The 26,108-nt window shown below is 40.2% G+C and overlaps 3 protein-coding genes across 4 annotated transcripts in view; 1 reads left to right on the forward strand and 2 right to left on the reverse strand.

The window, feature by feature from the left end:
- Window positions 1-5,190, reverse strand: part of LOC146557407 (poly(A) polymerase alpha-like) — a 5,301-nt gene extending 111 nt beyond the window's left edge. The window contains exons 1-15 of the mRNA XM_085247675.1: window positions 4,995-5,190; window positions 4,688-4,867; window positions 4,274-4,435; window positions 4,080-4,146; window positions 3,894-3,975; window positions 3,618-3,727; window positions 3,481-3,534; window positions 3,269-3,383; window positions 3,057-3,146; window positions 2,543-2,681; window positions 2,363-2,435; window positions 2,138-2,258; window positions 1,843-1,927; window positions 205-258; window positions 3-36 (exon numbers count right to left, since the gene is read on the reverse strand). Coding sequence (XP_085103801.1) covers window positions 3-36; window positions 205-258; window positions 1,843-1,927; window positions 2,138-2,258; window positions 2,363-2,435; window positions 2,543-2,681; window positions 3,057-3,146; window positions 3,269-3,383; window positions 3,481-3,534; window positions 3,618-3,727; window positions 3,894-3,975; window positions 4,080-4,146; window positions 4,274-4,435; window positions 4,688-4,695 — 1,194 coding nt within the window. The 5' untranslated portion in view covers window positions 4,696-4,867; window positions 4,995-5,190. The remainder of the gene's footprint in view (window positions 1-2; window positions 37-204; window positions 259-1,842; window positions 1,928-2,137; window positions 2,259-2,362; window positions 2,436-2,542; window positions 2,682-3,056; window positions 3,147-3,268; window positions 3,384-3,480; window positions 3,535-3,617; window positions 3,728-3,893; window positions 3,976-4,079; window positions 4,147-4,273; window positions 4,436-4,687; window positions 4,868-4,994) is intronic.
- LOC146557408 (cytosolic carboxypeptidase-like protein 5) lies at window positions 4,022-23,273 on the forward strand. Its single transcript, XM_085248001.1, is given in 18 exon segments — window positions 4,022-4,849; window positions 6,888-7,172; window positions 7,259-7,430; window positions 7,564-7,730; window positions 7,864-8,041; window positions 8,773-8,951; window positions 11,284-11,815; window positions 12,001-12,170; window positions 12,417-12,552; window positions 13,373-13,590; window positions 13,689-13,807; window positions 13,810-13,878; window positions 16,073-16,252; window positions 19,689-19,831; window positions 19,953-20,005; window positions 20,180-20,367; window positions 21,885-22,018; window positions 22,128-23,273. Coding segments are annotated over 17 exon segments (2,928 nt in total). The 5' UTR covers window positions 4,022-4,849; window positions 6,888-6,957; the 3' UTR covers window positions 22,203-23,273.
- Window positions 23,274-23,318: 45 nt separating this feature from the next.
- On the reverse strand, window positions 23,319-24,057 carry LOC146557409 (dolichyl-diphosphooligosaccharide--protein glycosyltransferase subunit 4). Of its 2 annotated transcripts, none has more exons than XM_085248011.1 (2): window positions 23,921-24,057; window positions 23,319-23,447 (listed from the first exon to the last, which is right to left on the reverse strand). In XM_085248011.1, exon 1 carries the CDS (start codon window positions 24,055-24,057, stop codon window positions 23,944-23,946), a length of 114 nt encoding a protein of 37 aa, XP_085104137.1. In that variant the 3' UTR covers window positions 23,319-23,447; window positions 23,921-23,943. The 2 variants fall into 2 exon arrangements, with proteins under 2 accessions (XP_085104137.1, XP_085104138.1); XM_085248012.1 differs by having other exon boundaries at window positions 23,912-24,057.
- Between the last annotated feature and the right edge of the window lie 2,051 nt (window positions 24,058-26,108).

Genomic DNA, 26,108 nt, shown 5'->3' on the forward strand with positions numbered 1-26,108 from the left:
ACCAGTAATCTGATTTTCGACTCCACAAGGCCAATCCTGCCAGAGCGAACAACACAGAGTTTTCAGAAAGAGGACAGCGCTACAGCAGTCGGGAATGAAATATTAAACAGTTTTCAGCCTTTAAGAGAAGTGCTGGAACACATAAGAAGGATTCATACCCAAAGTCATGAGATGTTCCAGTTTTGCTTTGCGCTATGTACTCACCATTCGAGACGCTTCTCTTCTGTAGTATAAGATGCTTCCAACACAGCGTAGTGCCTTGAAACATGAGACAGAACAATGGCGATAGGCTCCACACATGCTGGAATCGTACATTAATCATGCTTCCTGTTTTTGAAGCTGATTGACTGTCTAATCAATATTTAAAGCAAGTCAGGCAGTGTAACAGGACAGTGGGTAACAACGCTGTACACATAACAGAGAGAATACTGACGCACTGATGATTTCCCCTTTACTGCACTCGGTGTAGGCCTTGCAACAAACAAGCAAAACCACACTTTAAAGCAACAGCTGATGATTACACCATTAACCTTTTATTTGCCATTTTATTAAGTAACCCAGAAGATCAGAACACACGGTGAATTTATTCAGACAGGACGATGTAAGTGCAGCAGAAATGATAGAAGCTACAGATTCCACAAGAGTTTAGAGAAAGCATTAAAGAATCAGAGAATATCAGGAGCTCAAAAATGACTCAAACCGTCCAGCAGCTCATATAGCGATGAATAAATGAGAAACTACTACAAATACCCCAACAGGTTTCAGTTTATATTTGAATCATGGACAGAAAACAGCAAAATCTGTTCAACAAACCCACCATTATGCAAATGTATGTCTGAAGCAGCATACCAAGCGTTTAGAAAGCAAACAAATAATTTAAAATCCCCACAAAAACTGACAGACGATCCGCTTCCTACAAATTACTCAAACAGACTTCACTGAACGCGTTTCAATTCATGACAGCAAACAGCCAAACTTGTCCAACCACAGTTCAGTAAAGTCAGGTACAAAAGTAAATTCGTCACAGTATCAGGCAAAAGCTGATCCACTTTTTACATTTAACCAATCAGGTTTCCTGTATATAAATTGAATAACAGCAGTGCATTTTCTCTACAATCATCGTACAGTCGGCATCCCAGACATTTTCAAAAAAGAATAACATAAGACAGCCCGGCTTAACCACCCACTTTAAATTTACACAATACATAGAGTAAGATTACAATGTGTGCACAAAACATTCTTATTTTGCCCTTTATATACAGTAAAGATACTAAAATGTAAATAGCTGTTAATTTCCATCCATTCGCTTATCCTTTTCAGGGTCGTGGGGGGCGCTGGAGCCTATCCCAGCTGTCATAGGGCGAAAGGCGGGGTACACCCAGGACAGGTCGCCAGTCTGTCGCAGGGCCAACACACAGGGACAGACAACCATTCATACTCACATTCATACCTAGTGGCAATTTGGATTATTCAATTAACCTATCTTTGGACGGTGGGAGGAAGCCGGAGTACCCGGAGAGAACATGCAAACTCCACACAGAAAGACCCCGGCCTGATGGTGGAATTGAACTCAGGACCTTCTTGCTGTGCGACAACAGTGCTAACCACCGTGCCACCGTGCTGCCCTTAGCTGTTAATTTCATTTAATTTATTAATATTACAATTTAAAAAGTCAAACATCATCAAATACAACGCTCTTTTCTTTGTCAAAGTACAAATGAACAATCAGAAGACACGAGTGCAAAACATCGATGTGTGGTAAAATACAAGGAAATTGGGGAAGACAGTTGTGTTCTGTGTGTGGCAATGTCGATTTTCATCTTTACATGTCTTAATACATACTGGTACTTTTTGAAAAAGTCAGTTGGTTCAAAGAGTTCAGACCACTTTGCTTTTTTCTGCTCTATTTCCAGGCAGATGGCGTGACCTGTGGATGAGGAAGGAAATAGAAGTGGTTAGAGTCCAGGTATAATTAAACCCCCTCGCTTTGCTTACAGAAGAACATCCCGATGTTGTGAGTGAAACAGTCTGAACAGTTCAACTCAACTCAGTGAACAGTTTCTTCACATTGGAGCAAACAGAAAGGTTCAAAGACTGTTAAATTACGCTTGTATTTATGGCGCTTATAATCTCTAACCTCGATGAATCTCCTCATTCAAGATGGCAAACGTGGACCGAGAAACACTGACTGAGGTGTTCTGCTGCGGGTACGCTGGGGTGATGATGGGCATTAGGTGATAGCGGTCACATCGATTGACCTGGAAATGCAGAAGCATGTTTTACTTGTGCTTTTTGAAAATGTTCATTTATTAAACGTCTGGTGGTGGTGACTCCACCAGATTTTTTTTTTAGCTGGGCATACCTTGGTATCCCAAAAAGGAAGGTTGTAGGTGCATTTTTCTACTTCTATCAAGCGGATTGGGATCGGCCACACCCTGAGACAAAACATATGAGAGTTTCACGGCAGCTGATCCTTGTTTGCATTGGGTGTTGACACTTTTTTTTTTCATCAATGAAATGAGGAAAAAGTGAGACAACTCACCACATGGAGAAGATCTTGAAGAATTTTATCACCAGGGTAGAAGCGGTAGCATTTGGGTACACCTGACAAATCCTGGCTACCATTATGGCCCACGATACACCGCCCAAGAAGCCCAGCTTGTTGGAGTAAATGTTACGCTCTGAAGGGAAACAACAGAGAACATTAGACTTCAGCATCTATATTATTATCTCAAAGCACCCTTTAGGTATTTGATAAGACTTTTATAGTTTGCATTGCTGCTGCTTCCTAATTCTCCTGCTAATTCCTAATACTCAAATTGGTACTTGGACAGGTACTAGTCACTGTGTCACTAAACAATAAATCATGACTTATTTTTCGGCCTGTGGACAGAAGACTATGTCAAAATACTAACAGATGTGTCAGGAGGTAAACTACTCAAGGTCTACATTTTTTATTTCAGAATGTAAGGCGCGTGCTCGAATGAAATGCCAACATGGCTTAACAATATGAATATAAATGTGTAATTATCTTGCAAGTTGAAAGTTCGACTCACGTTTGGCCCATAGTTTGATGGCTCTCAAAGCAACCCTAAAGTTGAGAACATTGGGTACCAGCCTGAGAATCTCTTCTGTAACTCTGTAGCCTACAGACAAGAAATAAAAGTAGAATTTTGTTTTATTTATTTATTTTTTAAGGGGGGAGGCCAAGAAGATCTGTCAGGTGCTAATTAGCAATTTAATTACCAAATTTTAATCTGACACTTACCGTTGAAACTTCTGACACAGCGTGCATCTACGACGTTCTTCACTATGCTGTTATTGAGGAGGTCAAGGTTATCAGGAACGCTCCTCTGAGGCAGCAGAGCAAAGACTAAGTCAATCTTTTAAGTAAGACAAACACAAAAACATGATTAAGACAGATACAAAAACACTGAATCATCCTGCATTATTAAAAAATTTGCTCTCTAAACAAATTACCTGTATCCCTTCCCAGGACAGTGTGATGACCGGGACGTAAGCCTCTTCGATGGCCTGAGGACAATGATACCGTCAGCTTGCACAAAATAGCAAAATGTCATTCAACTTTTGTACAGTGACTCAGTGATGTGACTGACCTGTATGTCTTTGACCTCCTTCTGAGCTTTCAGCTTTGCAAAGAAGGAGGTGAAGAAGGCTTTTCTCTCAAGGAATCCAGGTCCAACACACAGAGCATCAATATCAGCACCTGTCAAAATGCCACTATTTCAGATAAAAGCAAAGCCAGGGAAAGAGCTAACTACTGTCCTTTCACCATGTTCTTACAGAAAGTTAGCACTGAAAGATGCCGTATAATCACAAAGACGTGCAATGTTTAATTGCACAACAACATTAAATAATGTCTGGGTAATTACCCTTTGAGTGAACTCCCAGATGATACGAGCCAAATGGGAAGATCTTGCCTCCAACTTTTTCTGTAACCACTTTAGGTACATTCTAAAAATCAAATGACATTACCTATCAAAATCAACCCTGTGCAACTCTCTTTGTTTTTCAGATTTGGAGATTCTTTTTTAAAAAAAAACTAGATAAATTCTTACCATTTCTATGCACATTTCTTTGAGCCAATCCCTAAAGAGGGACTCCAGTCTTTTAACAACCCTTTCTCTGCAGATGAAACAGAGCATTTTTAAATTTCTCCGAAGTGAGGGGTGCTATGCAGTCAACTGCTTGCACTGACTCTTTCTCAAGGTGATGCAACATTAAACAGGGCTGGAAAAACTATGTATAATACCTGTTCTCCAACTCTAAGTTGTTTTCATATACATTGTAGGACTTCATAGTGTCTAACAGTTTTCTGGTCTGGATCAAGTTTTCCTCTTCAGGTAGATCCTCGCTGATTGGACCAGTGAGCCCATAGGTCCTTGGCATGTCTGACCACGTGGGAGCTTGGCCCCTGTTTGGAGTAAAAGGAAAAAGCTAGTGTACTAATGGGAAACCTTAAAAATAAATAACATTATGAAAAAACTAACAATATGCATAAAATGTACTTGCGCCAACTATTTTGTTTCGAAATTTTAAATATGATTCCTTTTAATCCCATAACAAATCCGTAACCATAACAAAGACCGGATAGCAGTGATATATGTGTTTTAGCTAGCTAAATTGCTGAAAAAGCAGCAAAAAAAAGGGGGACGCAAGTACTTACAGAAACATTGTTGCACTTGTTTCTTTAGTTGAGTCAGGTATATCTTGCTTGCTTGCTTTCTCAAATCAAAACAGCGCTAATAATAACACGCTCCTTGAACATTCCATGTTCAGCAATGAAGGTGAGCCGCAGAAGAACAGTGACACGTGACGTGAGCCCCAGGTATGTATGCTTTTAAAGCTGCATTAAAGTGCACACGAAACACGACAAGTATCAAGGGTAATTTACACAAAAAACACTGTAATAGATAAACAGTAATAATTTAACTCTGTCCGTGAAGCTGGATTTAAGAAATAAGCGTACAAACCTAAAGTTTTTTGAACAGGTTTAGCGCCCTCTTGTGTCAGTAGAGAAAGTGACCTCACTGGGTTGGTTGCTGCTTATGGAGTAACATTAGTTATTAGCTAAGCTAACTAATAACAGAACCGTTACTGAGTGGAAAAGAAGGCTGTTATAAATAAAAACAGCCTAAGAGAATCCATTTTATTACCCCTGGCTGCAACAATTTTTTTTGTTAAAAAATAAATAAATAAATAAACAAATAAACAAATAAAGGATCAATATAAAATGTTTGAATTTGATATTTAAATATAAGCAAAATATTTGTCTATTACCTGTGGTATTACATAAAAATATTACTTTATTTCAAACGAAGCTCGTTGCTTTGAATACCATTAAGTGTTTAACTATGCATATAACTTATGTAATAAGTCTGAATTAATGAATTAATTGTTAGTTAGTGTGCTTCATTATTATAAGGTTGCTCTAAAAAGCCCCAAAAGCCTCCCGGTAGTACAAAACACTACAGCGAGAGCTCTGACAGGGACAAGAAAGACATATTTCTCCTATACTGACTTCTCTCCATTTGCTCCCTGTTAAATCCAAAATTAAATTTAAAATTTCTTCTCCTTACCTACAAAATCCTAATTAGACCCCATCATATATTAATAAGCACTATTCAGACTTTTTGTAGCTCCCCCCCCACACACACACACACACACACATATGAGGTAAGGAGGTGGTGACCATTAACCCCAGGTCTGCTTTGTAGAACAGGCCTTTCAGGTTTGAGATATTCTGGGTGCATAATGTCACTGCAATGCTACAGCCAAATAATGCGTGAGACCTTTAAATAAAGTAAGCCTACACTAAGATTACGTTTCTTTATTGCGCTGTTTCATAAGGAAAAGAACAACAAAGTTGGTAACTTTAATTGCTGGTTTTTTTAAAGATAAATCTACTTATATTTTGATTATATTTTTGCATGTCCACTGTAATAAGCAGACCAAATGCACAGAATGACTTTAAAACGTTTCGCCTGCAATTTGTTAGGCTAAGACACAAGGAAATTTCCAGGCAGTGTCAGTTCTCCAGAGAACCCTGAACGCAGCATACAGAGCTATGAATTGAGGGTTGAGAAGGACGGTGAAACAAAAATGGACATCGATCGAAAATAGGCTGGTAAAATTGACATTTTATATTTTCACATAAAGACGCTGATGCAGATTAGGTGTCGAGGTAGTGTGTGGACCAAAAACGTAGAATAATTAAAAAAAAACAGATTCCTTCAGAGCAATGACTGCTAGTTCCGTTGCTAAGTTAGCCTCCGTAGCTTAGAAAGGTATGCTAGCTGTGTGGAACATTAATAAAGGAAGGACACTGGCTATTAGCTGTGTAATCGATTTTAGCTAGCGGTTGCTAATTTGCCTTAAATCATGTGAAATCTTTTTATGAACCGACTGTAATGCTTGCAGCCGTTAGTTCACTCCCCCTTTTTACGCTGCCCTCGATTTCTCGGTCAGCTGTTGTTGTTATTGCTTGTTGTTGATACACTGAAACGTTATTTCATCTTGTTGGAGAGACTTTCACTCGCGTTTTTGTTAATGATAAGGAAACAGTAAGCAACCAATGTACAGCAATGGCTACACGTATAAAGCTTGTAATTGTAGAAAATGTTTTGTGTTGTTGGTTGTGGCCATCGTTGTAGTTTCTGTAATGGCCTCGAGATGTCGCTGTTTAGTCTTACAATCAAAAACTAGTATTATGGTATATTACATCTGTATAAAATTCTTTGTTTATTATGTTTTTGAGAAATACGTTACATATACATAAAACCCCTGTTGTAGCCGGTTATACCTCCTTTCCCTTTTATGTTTTTGCCCAGTGTTAACATATTTTTGTAACCCTAATTTCATGACAGGTGATCTGTGTCAGAACTCTGACGGGCACTTCACAGAAAAGAAAAGTGAAAGAGTCCAGAGTTCAGAGCCATGGAGGCTCGCTTTGGGAATATTGTGTTTAGCTCCAAGTTTGACTCAGGGAACCTGGCACGTGTGGAGAAGGTGGAGAAGGGCAACTCCAGCCTTTCTTCTGACACACCTTCTAGTGGAAGCTCCTCCTCTGGGTCAAGCCTCACCCCTGATTATGAGTTCAATGTGTGGACGCAGCCAGACTGTGCCGGCACAGAGCACGAGAACGGAAACAGGTAACCAAAATTTAATTTTTCGTGCCACACCAACTTTACCACATTAGATGACTTAAAGTATCCCGTATCATGTTGTGGTTTTTCAGATCATGGTTTTACTTCAGTGTGAAGGGGGCAGCACCTGGGAAGTTACTGAAGATCAATGTGATGAACATGAACAATCAGAGGAAACTCTACAGCCAAGGCATGGCTCCTCTCGTACGCACTTTACCGGGCAAAATCCGCTGGGAAAGGATACGAGACAGACCAACATCTGAGGTAGATATTCACTCTCTGAGCCTGTCAGAGAGGATGTGGGCAACAGGACTCTGTGAGGCAGAGTACTGCCTGTCAGGCTATTATTATCCATCTATAAATATCATTCTTCTTCTTTTCTTCTGCTGCTTTTCAGATTGTAGATAACCAGTTCATCCTTTCATTCACTCACCGGCTATTGGAGGTGAGAGGGGCTACCACCTATTTCTCCTTCTGCTACCCATTCTCTTACACAGAGTGCCAGGAGATGCTGCAGCAGTTGGATCAGAGCTACCCCAGGGCTGCTCAGCTCAGTCCGACCAGGTAAAGCGCACAAAAGACACAACTATGTACACACAAATTTGGAATCTTTTCTTTGTCAAAGTACCTTAAATGTGTACAGTTCTCTAACATTTTTTTTCCTTAAACTCTTTCCTGCACTGCTCCCACTGCTTAGTACTCCAGGCACTGTGTATTATCATAGGGAGTTGCTATGCCACTCTCTAGATGGCAATAGGGTGGACCTTCTCACTGTGACCAACTGCAGCGGGATGCAGGATGAACGGGAAGCCCGTCTGCCCAAGCTGTTTCCTGACACCAACACTCCAAGACCACACCGCTTCCCTGGCAAAAGGGTATCATTTAATCATACACAAAAACAAAACAATCACTATTCTGTAAAGGTCCCCTATTATGAAAGTTAGTTTTAGACCATTATGAGATTTTTTTTAAATACATTCCCGTGTGTAAAGTATGATCTGTGAAGCAAAGTCACAATGCACATTCTTCCGAAACCGGGCACCTAGACCACCTCCAAGCAGTTAGCCTCCCCCCATGAAGAAAAGAGTAAACTAGTACATTCGCACATAATCAACCCATAGCTGCTTGTTTCTTCCTCGGTGAGTCTGATGTAGCGAGTTATAGCATGCTGCTAATATAGATGCTAAATGTAATAATGTGGATTGTCAGCAGCAATTTTCCCACCTTAGAAAGGACTGTTTTACCACAAGTAAAGAAATGATCATTTTAATTTAAACTTAACTGGCTTTTTGTTAAGCTGCATCCACACTGGAAGTGAGTTGCTCATTGTGCATTACTTTTAAGCTGAAGACTGTTCACTTGCAGAAATTCCAGGTTTTGGCTGCCTAGGTAAACCCCTAATGTATTTACTACCAGTACAAATGTCAATTATTGGTATTCTTAAAGTCGCTGAATATCCTTGACTTTCTGTGATCTCCAGTTGCCACATGGCTGTGAATCACTTCCAGTGTTTTGTAGATTGGGACCTTTAATGATAATTTATAAGACTCTGACCTTAAACAGGAACGTTCACTCTTGGTATTTGCGTGTCTGTGTGTGTTCCCAGGTGTTTTTTCTCAGCAGTCGGGTGCACCCTGGGGAGACTCCCTCATCATTTGTGTTTAACGGTTTCCTCAACTTCATCCTGAGAAGAGATGACCCACGTGCACACGCGCTGCGCAACATGTTTGTGTTCAAGCTCATTCCCATGCTGAACCCAGACGGGGTTGTCCGTGGACACTACAGGTAAGAGTTTCACATTCATCCACATCCTTAAATGAGACATGAGAGCGTTTCCTCTCAATAATAATGTGAGTAGTGTGTACCACAATTATAGTCTGGAAATGTGCTACAATGTATTGTTGTGCTACAATGTTCTTTCATTATTGTCACAAAGCAAGTTGGTTTGATGTTGAGCCTGTTAAAAGGCTACACAGCAGTTAACAGTTGCTAGTATAAGATGATTAGCTCTGTGTTTCTGCATAGGAAGTCTTACAACTGTAGACCCATATGTACTGCAAATACAATGGATATATCCTATTAAAAATAAGCATTCTGTGTGTTCAAAATCTTTGTTTTTTGGCTTCCTAATGAAATTTTGATTTGAATGGAAAGTTTGTCTGAAGACCAGGCAACCAATGGGGATATGGCACCTGATGCTACAGTGCAAATGTGTCTGAATTTTTACAATGACCATTAGTTTTTGTATTACTATGTGCATATCTTCCTCTTACTTTGCCTTCACAATAGGGCTGCACGATTAATCGTTAGAAAATCGCGATCTCGATTCATACTTATGTGCGATCTCATTTCCAAATGACAACGATTAAAACGACAACCACGATTGTACCGCATTTTGATCCGGGACGTAATCTGCATGAAAACAAGCGCTCACTCTTCCTGCTCAACAAATGACAAGGGCGGAGCCTTATACCACGTGATATAGAAGCTGTGCCGTGTGATGCTAAAATTATCAGGGGGAAAAACAACGGAGAGCACGTCAGGGATGACGAGAAAGTGACATGAGAAAATCCGTCCCGGTCAACCACCCAAACACCAATAACGGGAACCTTATACAGCACTTTCCTATACCCGTCGAACTTCCGCAGGCACAAAGAAATTACGGAGGCTATCACTTATCACCTGACCAAAGATATGGCTCCCATCAACACTGTGCAAAACGAGGGATTTAGGAAAATGATCAACACCCTAGACAAACGCTACACAGTGCTGTCCCGCAACTATTTTTCTATTGTTACACTACCTGCTCTATACACGCAGCGTCGAGCAACGATGGAGACGGAATTTCAAGCAGTACAACATTTTGCGGCAACAACAAAACGTGAGACATTTGTTGTTTTTATGTTTATTTATTGTTTTTATGTTCAGTCTCAACTGTTACGAAGTTGATGTGCAGTTAATAAGTGCAATAAATATTTATACTGGAAAAGAAAATCGTGAGAGAATCGTGATCTCAATTCTAAGCCAAAAAATCGTGATTCTCATTTTATGCAAAATCGTGCAGCCCTACTTCACAACATTCATTGTCAATATCAACTGAATGTCTCTGCTAACATGTGCATACATTTAAAACTTATATAAGAACTAATTTATGCATGTGTGTGGCCAATGAACCTGCTCGTTTTAGGAGAAATCAAGAAATCCAGCTGGAAAAATTAGGTTTCTGCAAGCCCTATGCAGTTATCACTCAGGGGGAAAAAAGCCCAGTGACTACGACCTACTCAGAAATTACGTGCAATTTAATGCAGGCGCATTTGCACTCAGTTAATGGAAAGCTGCCCACCTGCTATCTGCTGTAACACTGTGAAGATATGTATATGCTGACACAGGGGTGAGAGAATAAGAGACACTGGAGAGTTTTTTTCACATTCCCAGCAATAATTTAGACTACACCAATGAGAGAGCACCAAATCATGGTAGACCTAGTGGACACAGGAAGACAGAGTAAAATATCATTAAGTCATAATCTGGTTTTAGCCTGGTTCTTCTTTAATATTTTAACTTTTTTCAGTTTTGAGGTTTTATGTTTAATTATTGTGTACAGACGATAAATTGCTTGCGTTAAATAAATAAAAAAGCAATATCTTTCAAGATGTGACAACTTAAAATACAGTGATGGAAACCCTGGCTCTATTCTGGTTATGGAAACTGCATTTGGTACAAATGATAAGATTCTGGAAATCAAACTGGAAGGGAAAGTCGACCACAGCTGAGTTTAGTTTAGGCTCATCACTGCTACTAGTCATAAGGAGGTTAGAAGAGCCAGCAGAGGTGAGATGTGGTGACCTTTTTACCAGATGTCCCTGTGTCTCAGAGAATGATGCACTGAGGTGTCAGTAAATGGTGACGCTGCTTTCTTGGCATGTTAGTGGTATGCTGCCTCTTCTTTTGATTCCCAGACCTGTGTTCCTCTGTACAATCTAAACATCACCGTGTAATAATGTATAAAATAGCTCACATGTTAAATATAGCAGAGGTGAAGTGTACAAAATACTCTCTGCTGGGTTTAGACTTGTCGACAATAAAAGATTCTTTACTTTCTCTTTTTTTTTTAAAGGACGGATTCCAGGGGTGTGAACCTGAATAGACAATACTTGAACCCCAGCCCCGAGTTACACCCGTCCATCTATGCAGCCAAAACACTGTTGCTCTACCACCACACACACAACCGCTTGCACAAAACACAGCCAAGCACTCGTTCTAACGGCCCCACCCATACAGAGCCCCCAGCTGCTAAAACAAAACCTGCAAATCAGCATGAAGCACCTCCCCTCACTGCCCTCGAAGTCACCTTAAACCAACGGAACGCTGAGAAAGATGCAAATCCTGCGCAGCCAGAGGTCCCCATGATGATGGAGGAAAACGCCTGGGCTACCTCAGAGGCGGAGAAGGGAGATCAGAACAGCTCATCGAGCTCCACAGAGACTGTAGTTCCAGGTGCTGGAGATTTAGCAGTACCACAGGTGGAGGAACAGGAGTCGGTGCCACCACAGGAGGGGGGTGTGGCATATTATGTCGACTTGCATGGGCACGCGTCTAAACGTGGGTGTTTCATGTATGGAAATAGCCTTCCTGATGAGAGCCAGCAGGTAATAATGAATGCATTTTATCCATTACTTTGCAGTACTTTTGCAAAATTGTCAAATAACATTCAAATTTGTTTTTTACTTTTCTTTCATTGAAATTTTTTTTTTTTTAGAAAAACATTTTCTACATTACATTTGTAATACTTTCTGTCACGTGTGTCTGAATTGCTGTGATTTTCTTGCCGCAGGTCGAGAACATGCTGTATCCAAGGCTGATCGCTGTGAATTCTGCCCACTTTGATTTTCTGGGCTGTAACTTCTCTGAGAAAAACATGTACGCACGAGACAAGAGAGATGGCCAATCTAAAGAAGGCAGCGGTCGGGTTGCCATTCACAAGGCAATAGGGCTGCTTCACAGGTCAGACATTAGATTTATGACATTGCTGCAATCTGTGTTCGGTGTAGGAAGTTTATGTAGTCATTTTTCAGGTGTTTAAAGTGTGATTTCCAGAATTTTTACTCAGTTTCGAATTAGCCATAATGACCAAGTGCAGATTTTGTGGGCCCAGTACAAATTAAGTTGCAAAAAGCCTTGGAAACACAGTAATGCTTTTGTGTTGTAATTTTATATTTTATCTTGCTTCTGCAACTGGGTACCGACCAGTTACACTCTGGAGTGCAACTATAACACAGGAAAAACCATGAATACAATCCCACCTGCCTGCCATGACAACGGAAGAGCTACCCCCCCTCCACCTCCATCCTTCCCTCCAAAATACACTCCAGAAATATTTGAGCAGGTAGGAAGCGCATATATAACACACACATGCATATCATATCATATCATATCATATTATGCTCCACTTTTCTTTGAATTATTTCCCACCCATGGACATACCTCCCAAGTAAAGTCTAAGTGTATTACCATCCCCTTCAAGCATACTTGTCACCTCACATTAGAATTTTCTATTTTCATTTTTTTTATTGATTAGTGAGAGCAACATCTCAAAGACAAGGCCTACTTGCTCTTATTTTGAAAGCACACTAACCACAGCCTGCAGCATACTGTATGTGGAACCGGTTAAGACACATGTGATGAGCTCACTGAAGCTATAGAGCAAAACGAGGGTTACCTTGACATCAAGACAATGGAGTTAGAGTTATTCGGCAGGATGAAAGACTCACTAGAGAGCAGATTATATTACTTAGATGTTGTTACAAAGTATTTGGCAAATCAAATATTTAGAAAGAGAAACTATGTTGCTAATGACCGATAAAGCACTTGTATGCACCGACCCTCCTCCTCCAACAAATAGAACCTAAATCTATGACCTAAATCAATACCATCTGGAAAGTGTAGGAAAAACATATCTGGACAGAAAAACACAGTGGAACACTGTCAGTCATTGACTGGCCTCCCCAGAACCCGGATCTATATTTGCACATTTTAATAAATCATTGCACCTGTTTCCCATTTTTCTACAAAATATAAAGAAATGAGATGTGTCTCAAGACAGTACTGTACACCTACCCTGACATGTTAAAGAAATTTGGCAATTTATGTAAACAAAGTGTGCCCATCTATATCAGTTCTGAAATAAATTTGGGTGATGCCATCAGGTGGGGCGTGCTGTGGCGATCTCTGCCCTGGACATGGCAGAGTGTAACCCTTGGCCGCGACTGGTGCTTTCTGAGCACACCTGTCTGACAAATCTGCGAGCCTGGATCCTCAAGCACGTCCGCAACACCAAAGGACTGAACACTCACATCCATGCCAACCCTCCCCCACGAATACACCACAATGGCAGCAAGGTGTCACCACCAAAGAGCTTTAACAAGTGAGTTCCCACACATTTTTTTAACTTGGATGCCTTTAGTTTGTCCAAAGATAACAGCTGGGTCATGGATTTCTGTGATTTCTTCATTTTCCTACTAGCTGTCTGTCTGGATCTGCATCGGAGAACACCTTCAGCCGCGTCCGCTGCAACAGCCAAAGTAGCAGCAGCCAAACACCCTCGCCGAAGATGCACAATTCCCCAAGTTTTACTTTCGGGTGCCACCCCGAACTCATACACAGCACAACAGCAGCGGACGTGGAGGCAACAAAACACTCGGGCCAGTCAGAGGTAAGTTGAATTCCCAACTATCTGCCTGTGCTGTGGCTGCCTTTTTTTTTTTTTTTTCTTAAGTCACATCTCCTTTAGTGGTCCTCTGCTCCACTCTCTCTCTCTCTGTATCACAAATCCTCTCTTATGGTCTCTCTCTTTCTCATTTTCTTCTCTTTCCTTTTCTTCAACCTCTTGTTCGTTGCTGTTGGAGCTGTTCAGAAAGGCTGGCTGATGTGTTATTGTCTGCGTGAATGTTAGTTTCTGGTTTGCTGCGCGTGACGTGAAACTGGCAGCAAGGTTTGGGATGAGCTTGGTGTCCTGGATGTTAACGACCTGTAACATCCCCCACATTACCCCCGCATGACCTTTGCATGACCCCTTTTCCTGCTGCTGTGTCCTTACCCTAAAGAAATTTTTCTCACAGTATGGATAATACAGTATTCTAACATGATGTTTAGAGTTAGTTAGAGTTATCAAGTTTCTTTTCTCCTTTTAAAGAAATATGATGAGTGCAGAATAGACACGCGTCCCTGTCTCAATAACACATGTACCAGGGTTTCCACCAGTGTATAAAGGGTTTGCACGTGACATCATGGGCATGTCGAGCTGTCCGCTATATTGGACGTGATAAGCATCACTACTTTTTTGGCTCCTCACAATGCCTGTATTCTGCTACATCAGGGGTGGGCAACTCCAGGCCCCGAGGGCCGGTGTCCTGCAGGTTTTAGATCTCACCCTGGGTCAGCACACCTGAATCAAATGATTAGTTCATTACCAGGCCTCTGGAGAACCTAAAGACATGTTGAGGAGGTCATTTAGCCATTTAAATCAGCTGTGTTGGATCAAGGACACATCTAAAACCTGCAGGACACCGGCCCTCGAGGCCTGGAGTTGCCCACCCCTGTGCTACATGGTTGGGTGCAGCAATCATCAGAGACAGAAAAAAAATCTTTTTAACCGCTTTCCTGTTGTTTCAGATAGAAAAATATGAAAATAAAGTTGGCAGATAAAGGCATCAGATAAACAATTTAACAATTATAAGTTAATTACATTTTTAACCTCCTAAGACCCCAACTCTTTCGTGGCATGTATTTTTAATTTCTCCTTGCTATTTGGGCTGATTGGGACCTGATGAATGTAAAAACAAAGAATTACATTTTTTTGTTTTTTACCTGATTTTTGTCTCTGAGAAAAAGGAGATCCACAATTATTAAAGGGCATTAAAGAACCTGGCAAATGTTATGACTTTATTCTGTTTTACTTACTCTGCTCATATTCATCCATTTCGGTCCATTAATCACTGTAAGATATATCCTTCATCACTTTATTTCAATAGAGTTGAATATGTTTTGGTGTTCTCCAGCTTGTATATGCATGCATGCTTTTAGGTCTGTTCAATATAACGATATATATCGGATGACGATATAAAAACATCTATTGTTTCATTTTACGCTATCGTTTGTTTCGTGGTGTCACAAAATAAACTGTTTACGGCAATGTTTTTTCATCGTTTTGATGGTCACTGTAGTGGCTATATTAATTTCTTTACGTTCCCTCTTTCTCTTACATTTAAAATAACCACACTACAGATGGATAAGCAACTTTTTTTATGCGTTGTCGTTAGCGGCAATGACGGTAAACCCAGCTTGTGGCTCCGCTGTCTGCTTGTTTATTTTTCCACATTAACCTTTCACAATAAAGCTGAAGATCTGTTGAGATTTTTCAAAATAAACTGAAATGATGACAAACAGAAGGACCAGTCAAAACAAATCGAGGACCTTATTCCTAAACGAGGGGCTACCTCTGTAGCATGGACATGGTTTGGTTATGAAAAGTCTGACACGGACCAGAAAACTGTACTACAGAATTTACAGAAAATGTCAAATTTTTGTGACATATATCGTTGTCGGGACGATAAAGGTCTTATATCGGGATATGAGATTTTGGTTATATCGCACCTACATGCTTTTTACTTTCTCTTCATGCTGGAAGTGTGAAAAAAGATATAGCGATTGTCTTCCTTTTCTCTTTCCTGGCAGAAACCCTGTGTACCAAAAGAATTTCAGTTTGCTTTCATGAGTTTTTTTGCATTTACTTTGCGTTACCTGTAATGACTTTGTTCTCAGTGCATGCAGGGTAGTTTCAGCCACTTTGTGTATCCCTACGGTCCCTGCACGTCTCTGAGCAGGTGTATGTGTCTCCCTCTCTGTAGACACTAAGCCCCAGGAGAAGAGACGCCCCCCCCATCACCACCGCTTCATCCTCCGGTCTCCCAGCAACAGCCACACACCCGCTCGTCCCCCACTCTCACCCCCTTCCTCCTCGTCCTCCTCATCTTCCTCAGTGTGTGCAGCAGGCTCCTGTCCCCTCCCGGCCTCCGTCAGTATGACAGGTCTGTACTCCCTCCAGCCCCCCAGCCTCTCCACCTTGCTCCCATCCCTGCAGGCCCTGCCCCGCCCTGGGCTGCTCTCCAAACTGAGTCCCCTGCTCCTTCAGAGCTTACCGCCGGCCGCCAGCAGTCCAACTGGGCCCACCCCGGACTGAATCTGACTTAAACCATGAAACACTGGGCACATGTCCTTGTGCGAGATGATTGAGTGAGATTGTCTTTTCAGAAACCAGCCTGGTAGTCCATGTAGGTCAAAGCGTGCGTGCAAAACATCACTGGTGCTAGTAAATAATTTTTTTTCTTTCTGCACAGTAATTACATGTCTACAGTTTCAGCACCTTAAGGTAAATAACACTTTCACTTGAGAGCGAATGTGTTCCTCAGATCTCAGCTATGACTGAAATGCTTTTTCTCACCGACCTTGAATCAAGTGCTGGTTGCCGCACTGTCCTCTGGCTCTTTGATAAACATAGCAGACTGGTTAGTAAATGGGGATATTTGCTTGGGTACCTAATATCTGCTGTCCTATAAGACGTTCAGAGCACACAGTAGATGTTATCCGTAGACATCATAATATTATAATATGGATCCAGACGAAGCTTTTTCTGTATACAATAATAAGCTAAAGCTAATTACCACGTTACTCTGCTCACCATTTGAAAGTAGCCGGGAGATTTTCTTCTTTATTCGCACAGTTGCTTTTGTGATGCGTTTAATGTTTGAATTATTTATTGGTTTTATTTGACTTTTGAGACATATTTTTATAGACTGAACACAGTCAGACTTTATTTTCTTTAAAAGCCTTCCAAAGCACCCTCTGATCTGTTCTGTTGTCTTTGGGTTTCACTTTAATGTTGATTTGTAAAACGATGTCACAAGTCGATCACATTATACTGTCATTTGAGGCTAAACATTTAAATAGCTTTTTTTAATTTCTTATGATTCAAAGTGACATTCAAAGGTTTGCTTTTAGATTTTTGTACACAAGTCAGTTTTTCATTATCTAAATACCATTAAAAATAAATAAAAACAAAAACCTGCATCATTCCAATGTCGGACCAACATTGGTCATGACGTTATAATCACAGCATAGCCTACTGCCAGAAACTGTGTACCCTCATTAGCTTAAGTCCTTAAGGGGCACCCACACAGGAAACGTTGTGCGGCTCATTCGTTGGCATTTACCATCCTCATACATCAGTAAACAGCATCCTTCCCTCTCATTGGTGATAGCTACAATTTCTCTGATTATCGTTGACTTTGGTCACCATGTCACTCACTTCCTGTGTGGAGACCTCATTATGGATTTTGCAATCTTGTAGCTGCTTTGGGATAACTACGGTTGATTTGTGGGGCTATTTGCCAGCAAGTAGTATTATATGAAAAGAATGAGTTTAGCTTATAACCAGTTTGACTGGCAGGTGTTTATTGTTTTTTTAATATGACACTAACACTGGTCTGGTGTAAATATGGTGAAGACTTTTTGTTTGTTTATGTATTATATGTTTCCTTAAACCGATGAAGATAATATTTATCCTAATTTGTTCAAGCAGATAGACATGTTCCTTGTGTAAATCGATCGTGGCAGGTGTGTAGTAGGCTGTCGACGGCTAGAGTTAATATATCTTGTGGTAAGCAGTCATGAGAAGCTGCCATGTTGTCTAAGATTTTACTCATCTATTGTGGAATTATAGTAACTTGTCTGTAATTCGTTTTTTGCGTGCTGTTATCCAAGTACTTGATGATGGTCTGTGTTTTAGGACCGGCCGTTTATGTTGCACTGAACATGCAGAAGTGAATTATTATTTATTTATTTTTTCTTCTTTTTTAGAAGGAGCAAACAAACCAGACCATTAAGGGATCAAAATAGCTTTCAGAATATCTGGCCTTTGCTCACTGTAGCTACTGTCTGATCCAGTGCTGTTACACATTGTAGTTAAGCTGTGCCTTGCTTTGTTGTAAGCAGTAGGTTTTGAAGGTCCTGCTCCTATTGTGATCTTATAGGGTATATATCCTTCTTCTTCATCTGTCTTTCATATTCAGTGTGACTTGCCTAAGTTGCAGTGATCTCACAACATAAATTTCTTGCGAATTCAAGCGTTGTTAAGCCAAATAAAAAGCTCTTGTAGAAACAGTCCTTAATACTCACGCTGGGCTCAGACTACATGATACTTCAGTCTGTCGCAGTGGTCGATGTGTCAGGTGGTTAAGAGTTATAAAATCTTGTTCATCTCTTCTTTCACAATCAGTGTGATATCATTGGAGGTACAGTTGATTTTAAATAAGAGTGTCAACAGAACAGCAAACAAAGGAGTGTCTATGACGCTGGCTATCTTGTGTTACTGCTTCTCACACTTCTTCCTAACTATACTGGAACATCATTCTCTCTTTTGTAATGTATGCAATAGTACACCTACCTTATATGCTAGCCCTTTTGTTGGCACATAGCTTTTTTTTTGTCTATCATGACACCCTATTGGCATGCGTTACTCTCATTTTTGTTCCCAACCTCCAATCGATGCTTTACGTGACTCAGATCTGACCAGCCTGGTATCGTATAGTCTGAACACGGCATTAGCTTCAAATGTCAGCTCTCTTAAGTTAGAGAAGCTCAGAAAACCCTGCAAATCTGATGGTTGTCTTGTGCTTACTGGACAGTAGTCTCATCTAATATTACTGTACTAAAGGTTTTAGTGTAGCCTCAGCTCAGTGGAGTTACGATCTATCAGTTTAGATCAGTGCCCTGCTAAATGGTGAAGGAGTGTTCTGTAGTTGTTGTTTTTTTCCTGCTTTCTCACTGTGAGCTATGATGTTCTGTGTCCCAGTTGTTTCAGCCTTAAAGCGTCTACGTCTTCATTGAAAATGACGAACTCAGCTTTAGGTGAAAACACTGTATGCATAGTCACATTCTCAGTAGGTCTTTCGGCTTTATACTCCTTATGAGAATTGTGCCGTTTCCTTCAATGTGGTGCTAACCTTCTATACCAGACTACAGTTATGTGTTTGTCCTTGTAACGTCTCTACAATTGTCACCTTTCTTGAATGTGCCGCTGTCTTTTAGCGCCTCTCTGTTTAACCTCTGGAATAAAAACTATCCGTTTGTCAAGCAGCTACAGAGTGTGGGTCCTTTTGCTCTCTTTTGACTCTGATTGTGATCTTTATTTTTCAACTTTCACGTCAAGGAAAAGATCAACACCAAAACTCTCACCACTTAAACTTAGTTAGGAGTATATGTAGATTATGAGATATTACAGGACATTCAGTTATTTCAACATATTTGGTTTTTGCCAGCATAATTGTGATACTTTAAACATACACACACTAAATGGCTTAAATCTTAAGTTTTATAAATCAGATACTTAGTGTTTCATCTTCCACTCTTTGTTTCTCCTTTCTTCTCTTTGTTCTGTTTATTTATGTGTCTTCATGTGGTTGACAGGCATTAGCTGCCCGGACCTTGAGACTGGTGGACCCAGTTCTGCGGTCTGGTCCAGAATGCCTCTACCTGTACGTCCTGGGCACATAGGGAGAGGGTGCCGAACTCTTACAATCACTCATCCTCCCACAGAAGCTGGTAGAGAGGTTAGGTTACCTTGCTGGCTCACTCACTGAGCAAATTCACATTTCCATTATTAACACTTTGTCCCGTATTAATATACACTTAGACTATGATGTGTTGTTGTAATGTCTCCATGTGTCACAGACTGCTAAAGACCAGGGGCCTGAACACATCCTTTCCTCCATCAAATTTAGCAAGTAAGCCCTATCTTTTTTCTTTTTTTTTTTGCATTGTAATAATTTGAATCCAAAACAGTCAGCAAAGGCTGGGATCTGAAAAATGAAATGAAAACCACACTGGAAACCCCTTCTTCATGCTGATATTTTCTTTCTTGAATAGCGAAAATGTTAACCTCTCTGTCGCCTGCCCAGGTGTGAGCTGCAGCCCCACGTCAGCCGCATTCCCATCCGAAGGATGGGGTCGACTGACGCACCTCCCAAACACAACAATAAAGCATCTCCATCTAGCAATAACCCACCAGGAGGTAAAGAGGTGTCTGCTACCATGAAGGTGTGGAAGCTGCTCAGACCTGGCTTCCACAGACACCTGTCATTGTCAGGCATGTACACCTGCTTGTTGCTCTGGGCTGTTTATGACATAGATTACAGAGATGAGCTGACCAATGATCAGTTAAAAATGGGGATAAGTGACATGAAGGCATCTCATAAAAGTATGTTTTACTTGATATTAAAGGAGAATCGTTTCTAAAACAACAACATAGAACTCATGATTGTGCTTATTTGTGCATCTGACCACAGTGTGCATGAAATGTAATGAGATAACTTTGAATGACATCCAGAGAATTTTCAGATACCACTTTTGAAGCTCAGATCTGTACATCCATATAAAGGACACACATTCAGGATCCCCAAGTGGTAGAATGACTTCAGTCACCCCCTGATTTTGACACTGGCTAATATGAGGTGGACATTTCTGATTTTAAGTGAAATATTTCAACAGCTGTTTTTGGTGCAGTCATACATTTCCCCCTTCTAATTACTATGGTGTTTGCCACCTGGCTTTGATCCGCAGATGTAGAAGTTACTTTAGTGGTAATTAGCATATGTTAGCATAGTGATGCTTCAGAGTGGACCTATTAGGCACATTAGCTTAATGTTTTTATTCTTGAGCTCTGCTACAAGTTTTGAATGATACACATGCTTATTTTAGTGACACCTTGACACAGTCCCTCAGGTTATCCACCATCTTAAACAACATGTTTTACCGCTACAGTGCCGAATGCTTGTAATAAATATAAGTAAAACTTTCTCTGAGGCCCATGTATGTAAGAGTGATATATATATGAGAATGGAAAAATATATAATTTATGATGGTCAACCCAGGCACATAGCTCTGGCTCTGAGCAAGAAAGCCCTACCCACTTGCTGCTCAGATCTCTTGTTTGCAATCAGCAGCCAGTCAGAAGAAAGTCAGCTTAAGGAAGGGGCGTGAGCTGATTTCTGTGATGTAGTGAACTGAAGAGCTGCGCCAAGGCCCAGCATGACATAAATAAAGATTAATTTCAGCTTCAAAACTTTGGAATATGGAGCTGAACTGAGTGTAACTGGTCTTGTTTAATCCAGGCAACACGCTATCTGTGACCATACACTGCAATCCCCTCTCATTCACATCAACCAGACACAAGAGTCTTCCTGTTAAAGGGGAGCTTTTCCTTCCCACTGTCGCCTAAGTGCTTGCTCATAGGGGGTCATATGATTGTTGGGTTTTTCTCTGTATCTATTATTGTACAATCTACTGTACAATATAAAGCGTCTTGAGGCGACTGTTGTTGTGATTTGGCGCTGTATAAATAAAATTGAATTGAAAAGAGTAAAAATAAACAGATGGAACCCAGCAGTCTTTAGACTCAGAAATGGACTTTAATAAACTGCCTCCTGCTGGAGCATTTTATTACTGCACTACATAATTTTGTGTCCACTAAAATGTAACAATTTCTGAAGTACTGGTCCTTAAATCCACAATGTCACCATCAAGTTTTACTTAATACTCCCATTTCCCTTATTACAGTGGACATCTCACATATTCTTTGCTTCCCTCTGTTATTCCATTCTGCAGGTGTATCTGAGAAAGAAGCTGCCATACAGCTGGCCTCTAAAGCTTTAATGAAGAAAAGCACAGACAGAAGTATCACGTGCAAAGAAAGTGCTATCATAGAAAGTGCAGCAGAGGACATGGGAACACAACAACAGGTGAAAACCGATGTGCACACTTCTTGTTGTTAATGTACATTTAGATTGAAGCTATAATTTAATATGAATAACTAAAAGATGACTAGGCTGTGTGATGTTGTCTTTAAAGGCGGAGGAAACTCCAGTGACTGTGCCTGACACTGTGAACATGTGTGAGACAGTAACCCTGTGTGGAGAAGCCTAGGAAACCGACAGCCTAAAAATATCATATTGAGCAATTGAATACTTCAAAATGTGAGAGGGGCTTGTCACCAGTGGAGGATTGGTTGGGGCATGATGATGTGCAATATAAATAAATTTTTTTATGTTTAATCGTATTGTTTTTAGCCTTTTTGGGCAACATTTAGAACCTAGAATTACCTGTTACAACTACTGAGCAGCTTTTGTTTTTACTGGAATAGCTGAAGGTTAAGTGCCTTGCTCTATGACATTACATTAGCAGCTGTATTGGGGGAGTGGTTCAATCTTTTCAAATTTTTCCAGCTGCTCAAGAATGCAGACTTGAAACATCCTTGAACATTTCAGCTACCATAATTGTACCTCACATTTCCTGTTTTTGTGATTTAAGTTGCATTTTTCTGGTCCTTGCTGCTCCCCTCAGATACCGACCAATACTGTTATGCACTGCTAAATATTTTATTAGGCAGCCACTTGTACAATTACAGGGAAGGGCTGATTTTTATTTAGACTCATAAGCACAATAGCAACTTTATAATCTCATTATCTCTATTGTGGATGTTTAACAAATGTGAGATGAGTGTATTTATTCCACTTTTGTGATTTGCACATACTGTTCATAAAATGGTTTTCACCTACTTGGCCTTTTTTTTTTTTTTTTAGTTTTTGTGATTCTACTCACCATAAAAGTAAATGTCACATTATAAAATCCTCCTGCGTGCAGGTTTAAAATAATGTATTATGTGTATAAGAAACCAAAATTGCTGAAGCTAAAACAAGCTTTGTGTGAGGCTTATGGAAGTCGAGGGTTAAGTTAATGCTGCAAAATGCACTCAGTGAGGTTAATGAAGGAAACGTGATGCATCCAAATGGAGTGAACACCTAAATAGTAACCCGTTTGTACTGAATTAACTTTTAACTTTTCTTCCTTTTATATGTACATGTGTATATTTATTCATTTAGCGTTCGTGTTTTGGTTTTTTTTGCAAAGATTGTGATGAACAAAACTGTGTTTAAATTTGGAAGTATAAATAACCTGCAATAAACTCCATGTATTTTAAAGTTGCATAACAAATGTTTACATGTGTACAGAGCAGGTGAAAAAATTCAAAGACTGTAGAAATTCAAATTCAAACATGTTTATTAGAAAAAGAAAAAAGATCCTTGTGCAAACAGAAATTACACCTCTTAGAAAGAGGAGATGATGAGGGGGATGATGTAATCAAGGTGGTGGTTTTGACATCCATCTCATCTGTGGGGAGGAAAAGAAAGCCTCAGTCGTTTCACAGTTGTTAAACCTTAAAATCCTGTTTGTTTGTAATTATTCCTCCAGATTTTTAGTAGTGCTCAGTGATCAGCCATGAACTAGGATGGAACAAATTAACTCTATATATGTAGCCCAATAACCTTTATTTCTGTGCATTTTCCTTTATTAATGACACTTACTGAAAACTGTAGAAGAGACTTTTCTTCAATAATAGAATAATGTAGCACTGGCAGCACCAAAATTATACTAACTAAATGTAAAAGCTGCCATACTATAAAACAGTTATAGATGGATTTGAGTCATGTTTTTTAATACATGGGGGTATACATAATAGAAACACAATAAAAAGAAAAACTGAAAGAAACCTGCTTTTGTCCAATTTGTTATTTTATGATGATCAACATCAGAAATGACAATGTTAAAAGAAAAAAACGCAAACAGTGTCTGACCTCACTGACCTCTGCAGTCATACTGTACAACTCTACTCCTGCTTCTTGGGGTTATTCACAGCAACGTAGTGGTATAACACCACTAGCAGGAACAAGGAGACGCCAAGCATGTTGGCAAATATGGCCAGCTGCACGTCTGTCACCATTCTGCAAAAGGACACAGAGGCAAGATTAGGCAGGTGCTGGGGTGAAGAAAAAGTGTGTTACATCAGTGGGTAGTAGGAGAAGAGGCATTTTCAAAAGGTTAAAATAAAGTCATGTTTATTTTGTATATTCTGTGCTTATTTTTACAGCTTTGGCAGATATCTGAATGCATTTCAGGACCTTTCACCAGTTTCAAATAAATGTCATTCTCTTTCACTAGCGACTTGAAGGTAAGGCATGACAATTATGTCACAAATTAACACAGAAAGTTGGGAAAAAATGAAATAGTAGCGAGATCATGCACAACTTCATGTAATGTTACAATTAAGTGCCGACATTTTGCACGTTGCCGCAGTTTGCATATTAGGATTTTTATGTGAATCAACAGAGTGATAATAACAGATAGGAGTGATCGGATAGTTTCAAAATAATCCGCCAAATTATCATATTTTAGTAAAATTTCTAAGTGGACAATCAACGTAGCTTTAGCGATGCTAAGCATGCTAACTACTAACACCCCCACGAACTGAACTAAGTAAAATAAGTAACGTTTCATATTATATTTCAGCAAAATTACAAATTTTATCCAAGTGCAATCACGTTTACCAAATGTTATCACTCACATTTTCTGTTAAATTGCTTTTTAACTCCCGGTTCGAGCAATACTCCAGCTCTCCAACAGCAGGTAAGCGCAGTGACGTTTCTTCCGGTCAAAGAGGAAAGCCACGTCACATCTAGGAGCGCCATAGAAGCTGTTTGATTGATGGAGTTGGTGAGCAATTAACAGGAGTCAAAACTGTTTCCGGCACTTTAAAAGTTATTTTAGCATTCTTTTTTATCAGGTGAGACCACAATCACCATACCATAGTGGAAGAGGGACCCAGTCAACAGAATTTCATGGAATTTTGTGTGGTTTATTTTTTCAGGGTCCTCCAGGCCTGCGTGGCGGTAGTGAGCTACTGTTTAACCGGGAAGGGGGTTGCGCTCCGTAGGAGTGGCCCCTATGGTTCGACATCGCCTCACCGGCGTAAACGAAGGCGGCCAAGCTAGATGGTACTTGAACACGGCAGCTAACATTGGAGATTTGCATTTCCAAAGGAAGAGATATTTAGTTATCTCGTCTTTGAGCCAGACCCTACCGCCATGGCTCTTTACGAATATGTCACTCAGGAGCAGCTTGCGGGCTTCGACAAATATAAGGTATGATTTATAGGTTACAATGGCATGCTAGCCGCTGAGCGGACAGGCTTTGTACGTTTAGCAGCTAGTTGTCACGATCTGCAGGGTGCTTCCCCTGAAAAATGTGTAAAGGTACTCAGAGTTTACGGAACGATACCGGATGTTTGCCATTTTTCCTGTTGAAAATAAAAGCCGCAAAGTAGCTCATCTCATATTCACCAATGGTACGTTTTTAGTTTGAAATTTCTGCTCGGAAGTGTCCTTATTTTCTGTATTTTACTTTACATTTGGTGCATATGCGCTAACAGCTAGCGACTCCTCTCTGCTTATGTTGTATTTGAATGGAGGCTTCTTTGCTTTGACAGCACAATTCAGAGACTTTATCTATTTCCTTTTTATTGGACTCCAGCTGTTAATATTTTTTATTTCAGCCACTGTAAGGAATAAAACTGCTAACGAACACCTGTAATGGTAGCGTGGAGAGGAAACCATTGAACTGGATCCAGTAGGATATGAGAAACAAAGAAGCACATTAAAAACGTCTAAATTAATTGTAAAAAATCCTGGGGTGTGCAACATTGTCTTTTGATGGGTTTTGAACGGAATCACACTTTGTGTTTGCCAACTAATAGCATTTTAGTTGTTAGTTAATTCCATAAGGATGCGCTTCACTGGGCTATTACCAGTGCGCTCATCTGTAAGGGCATGGAAGTCATGGAGTATTTTAAGTAGTAAGTTGATCTTTGAATATCTTCATTTTGTTAACATGTGCTATAACATTACAACTTTTTCTATATGTTTTGCATTATTTCAGTCAAGTTTCTTCTTCCTTTGAAACCCTAGTGTGGGTACTCAGGCTCCTTCCTAATACCTC

This window comes from Mchenga conophoros, linkage group LG15 (genome assembly GCF_057382185.1).
Source record: "Mchenga conophoros isolate Kocher_MC1m ecotype Shallow Benthic linkage group LG15, M_conophoros_male_GT1.1, whole genome shotgun sequence".
In the NCBI taxonomy this organism is placed as follows: domain Eukaryota; kingdom Metazoa; phylum Chordata; class Actinopteri; order Cichliformes; family Cichlidae; genus Mchenga; species Mchenga conophoros.

Coding starts and splice junctions, on each gene's coding strand:
- LOC146557409 (XM_085248011.1), bottom strand. CDS start 24,057: ATGGTGACAGACGTGCAGCTGGCCATATTTGCCAACATGCTTGGCGTC.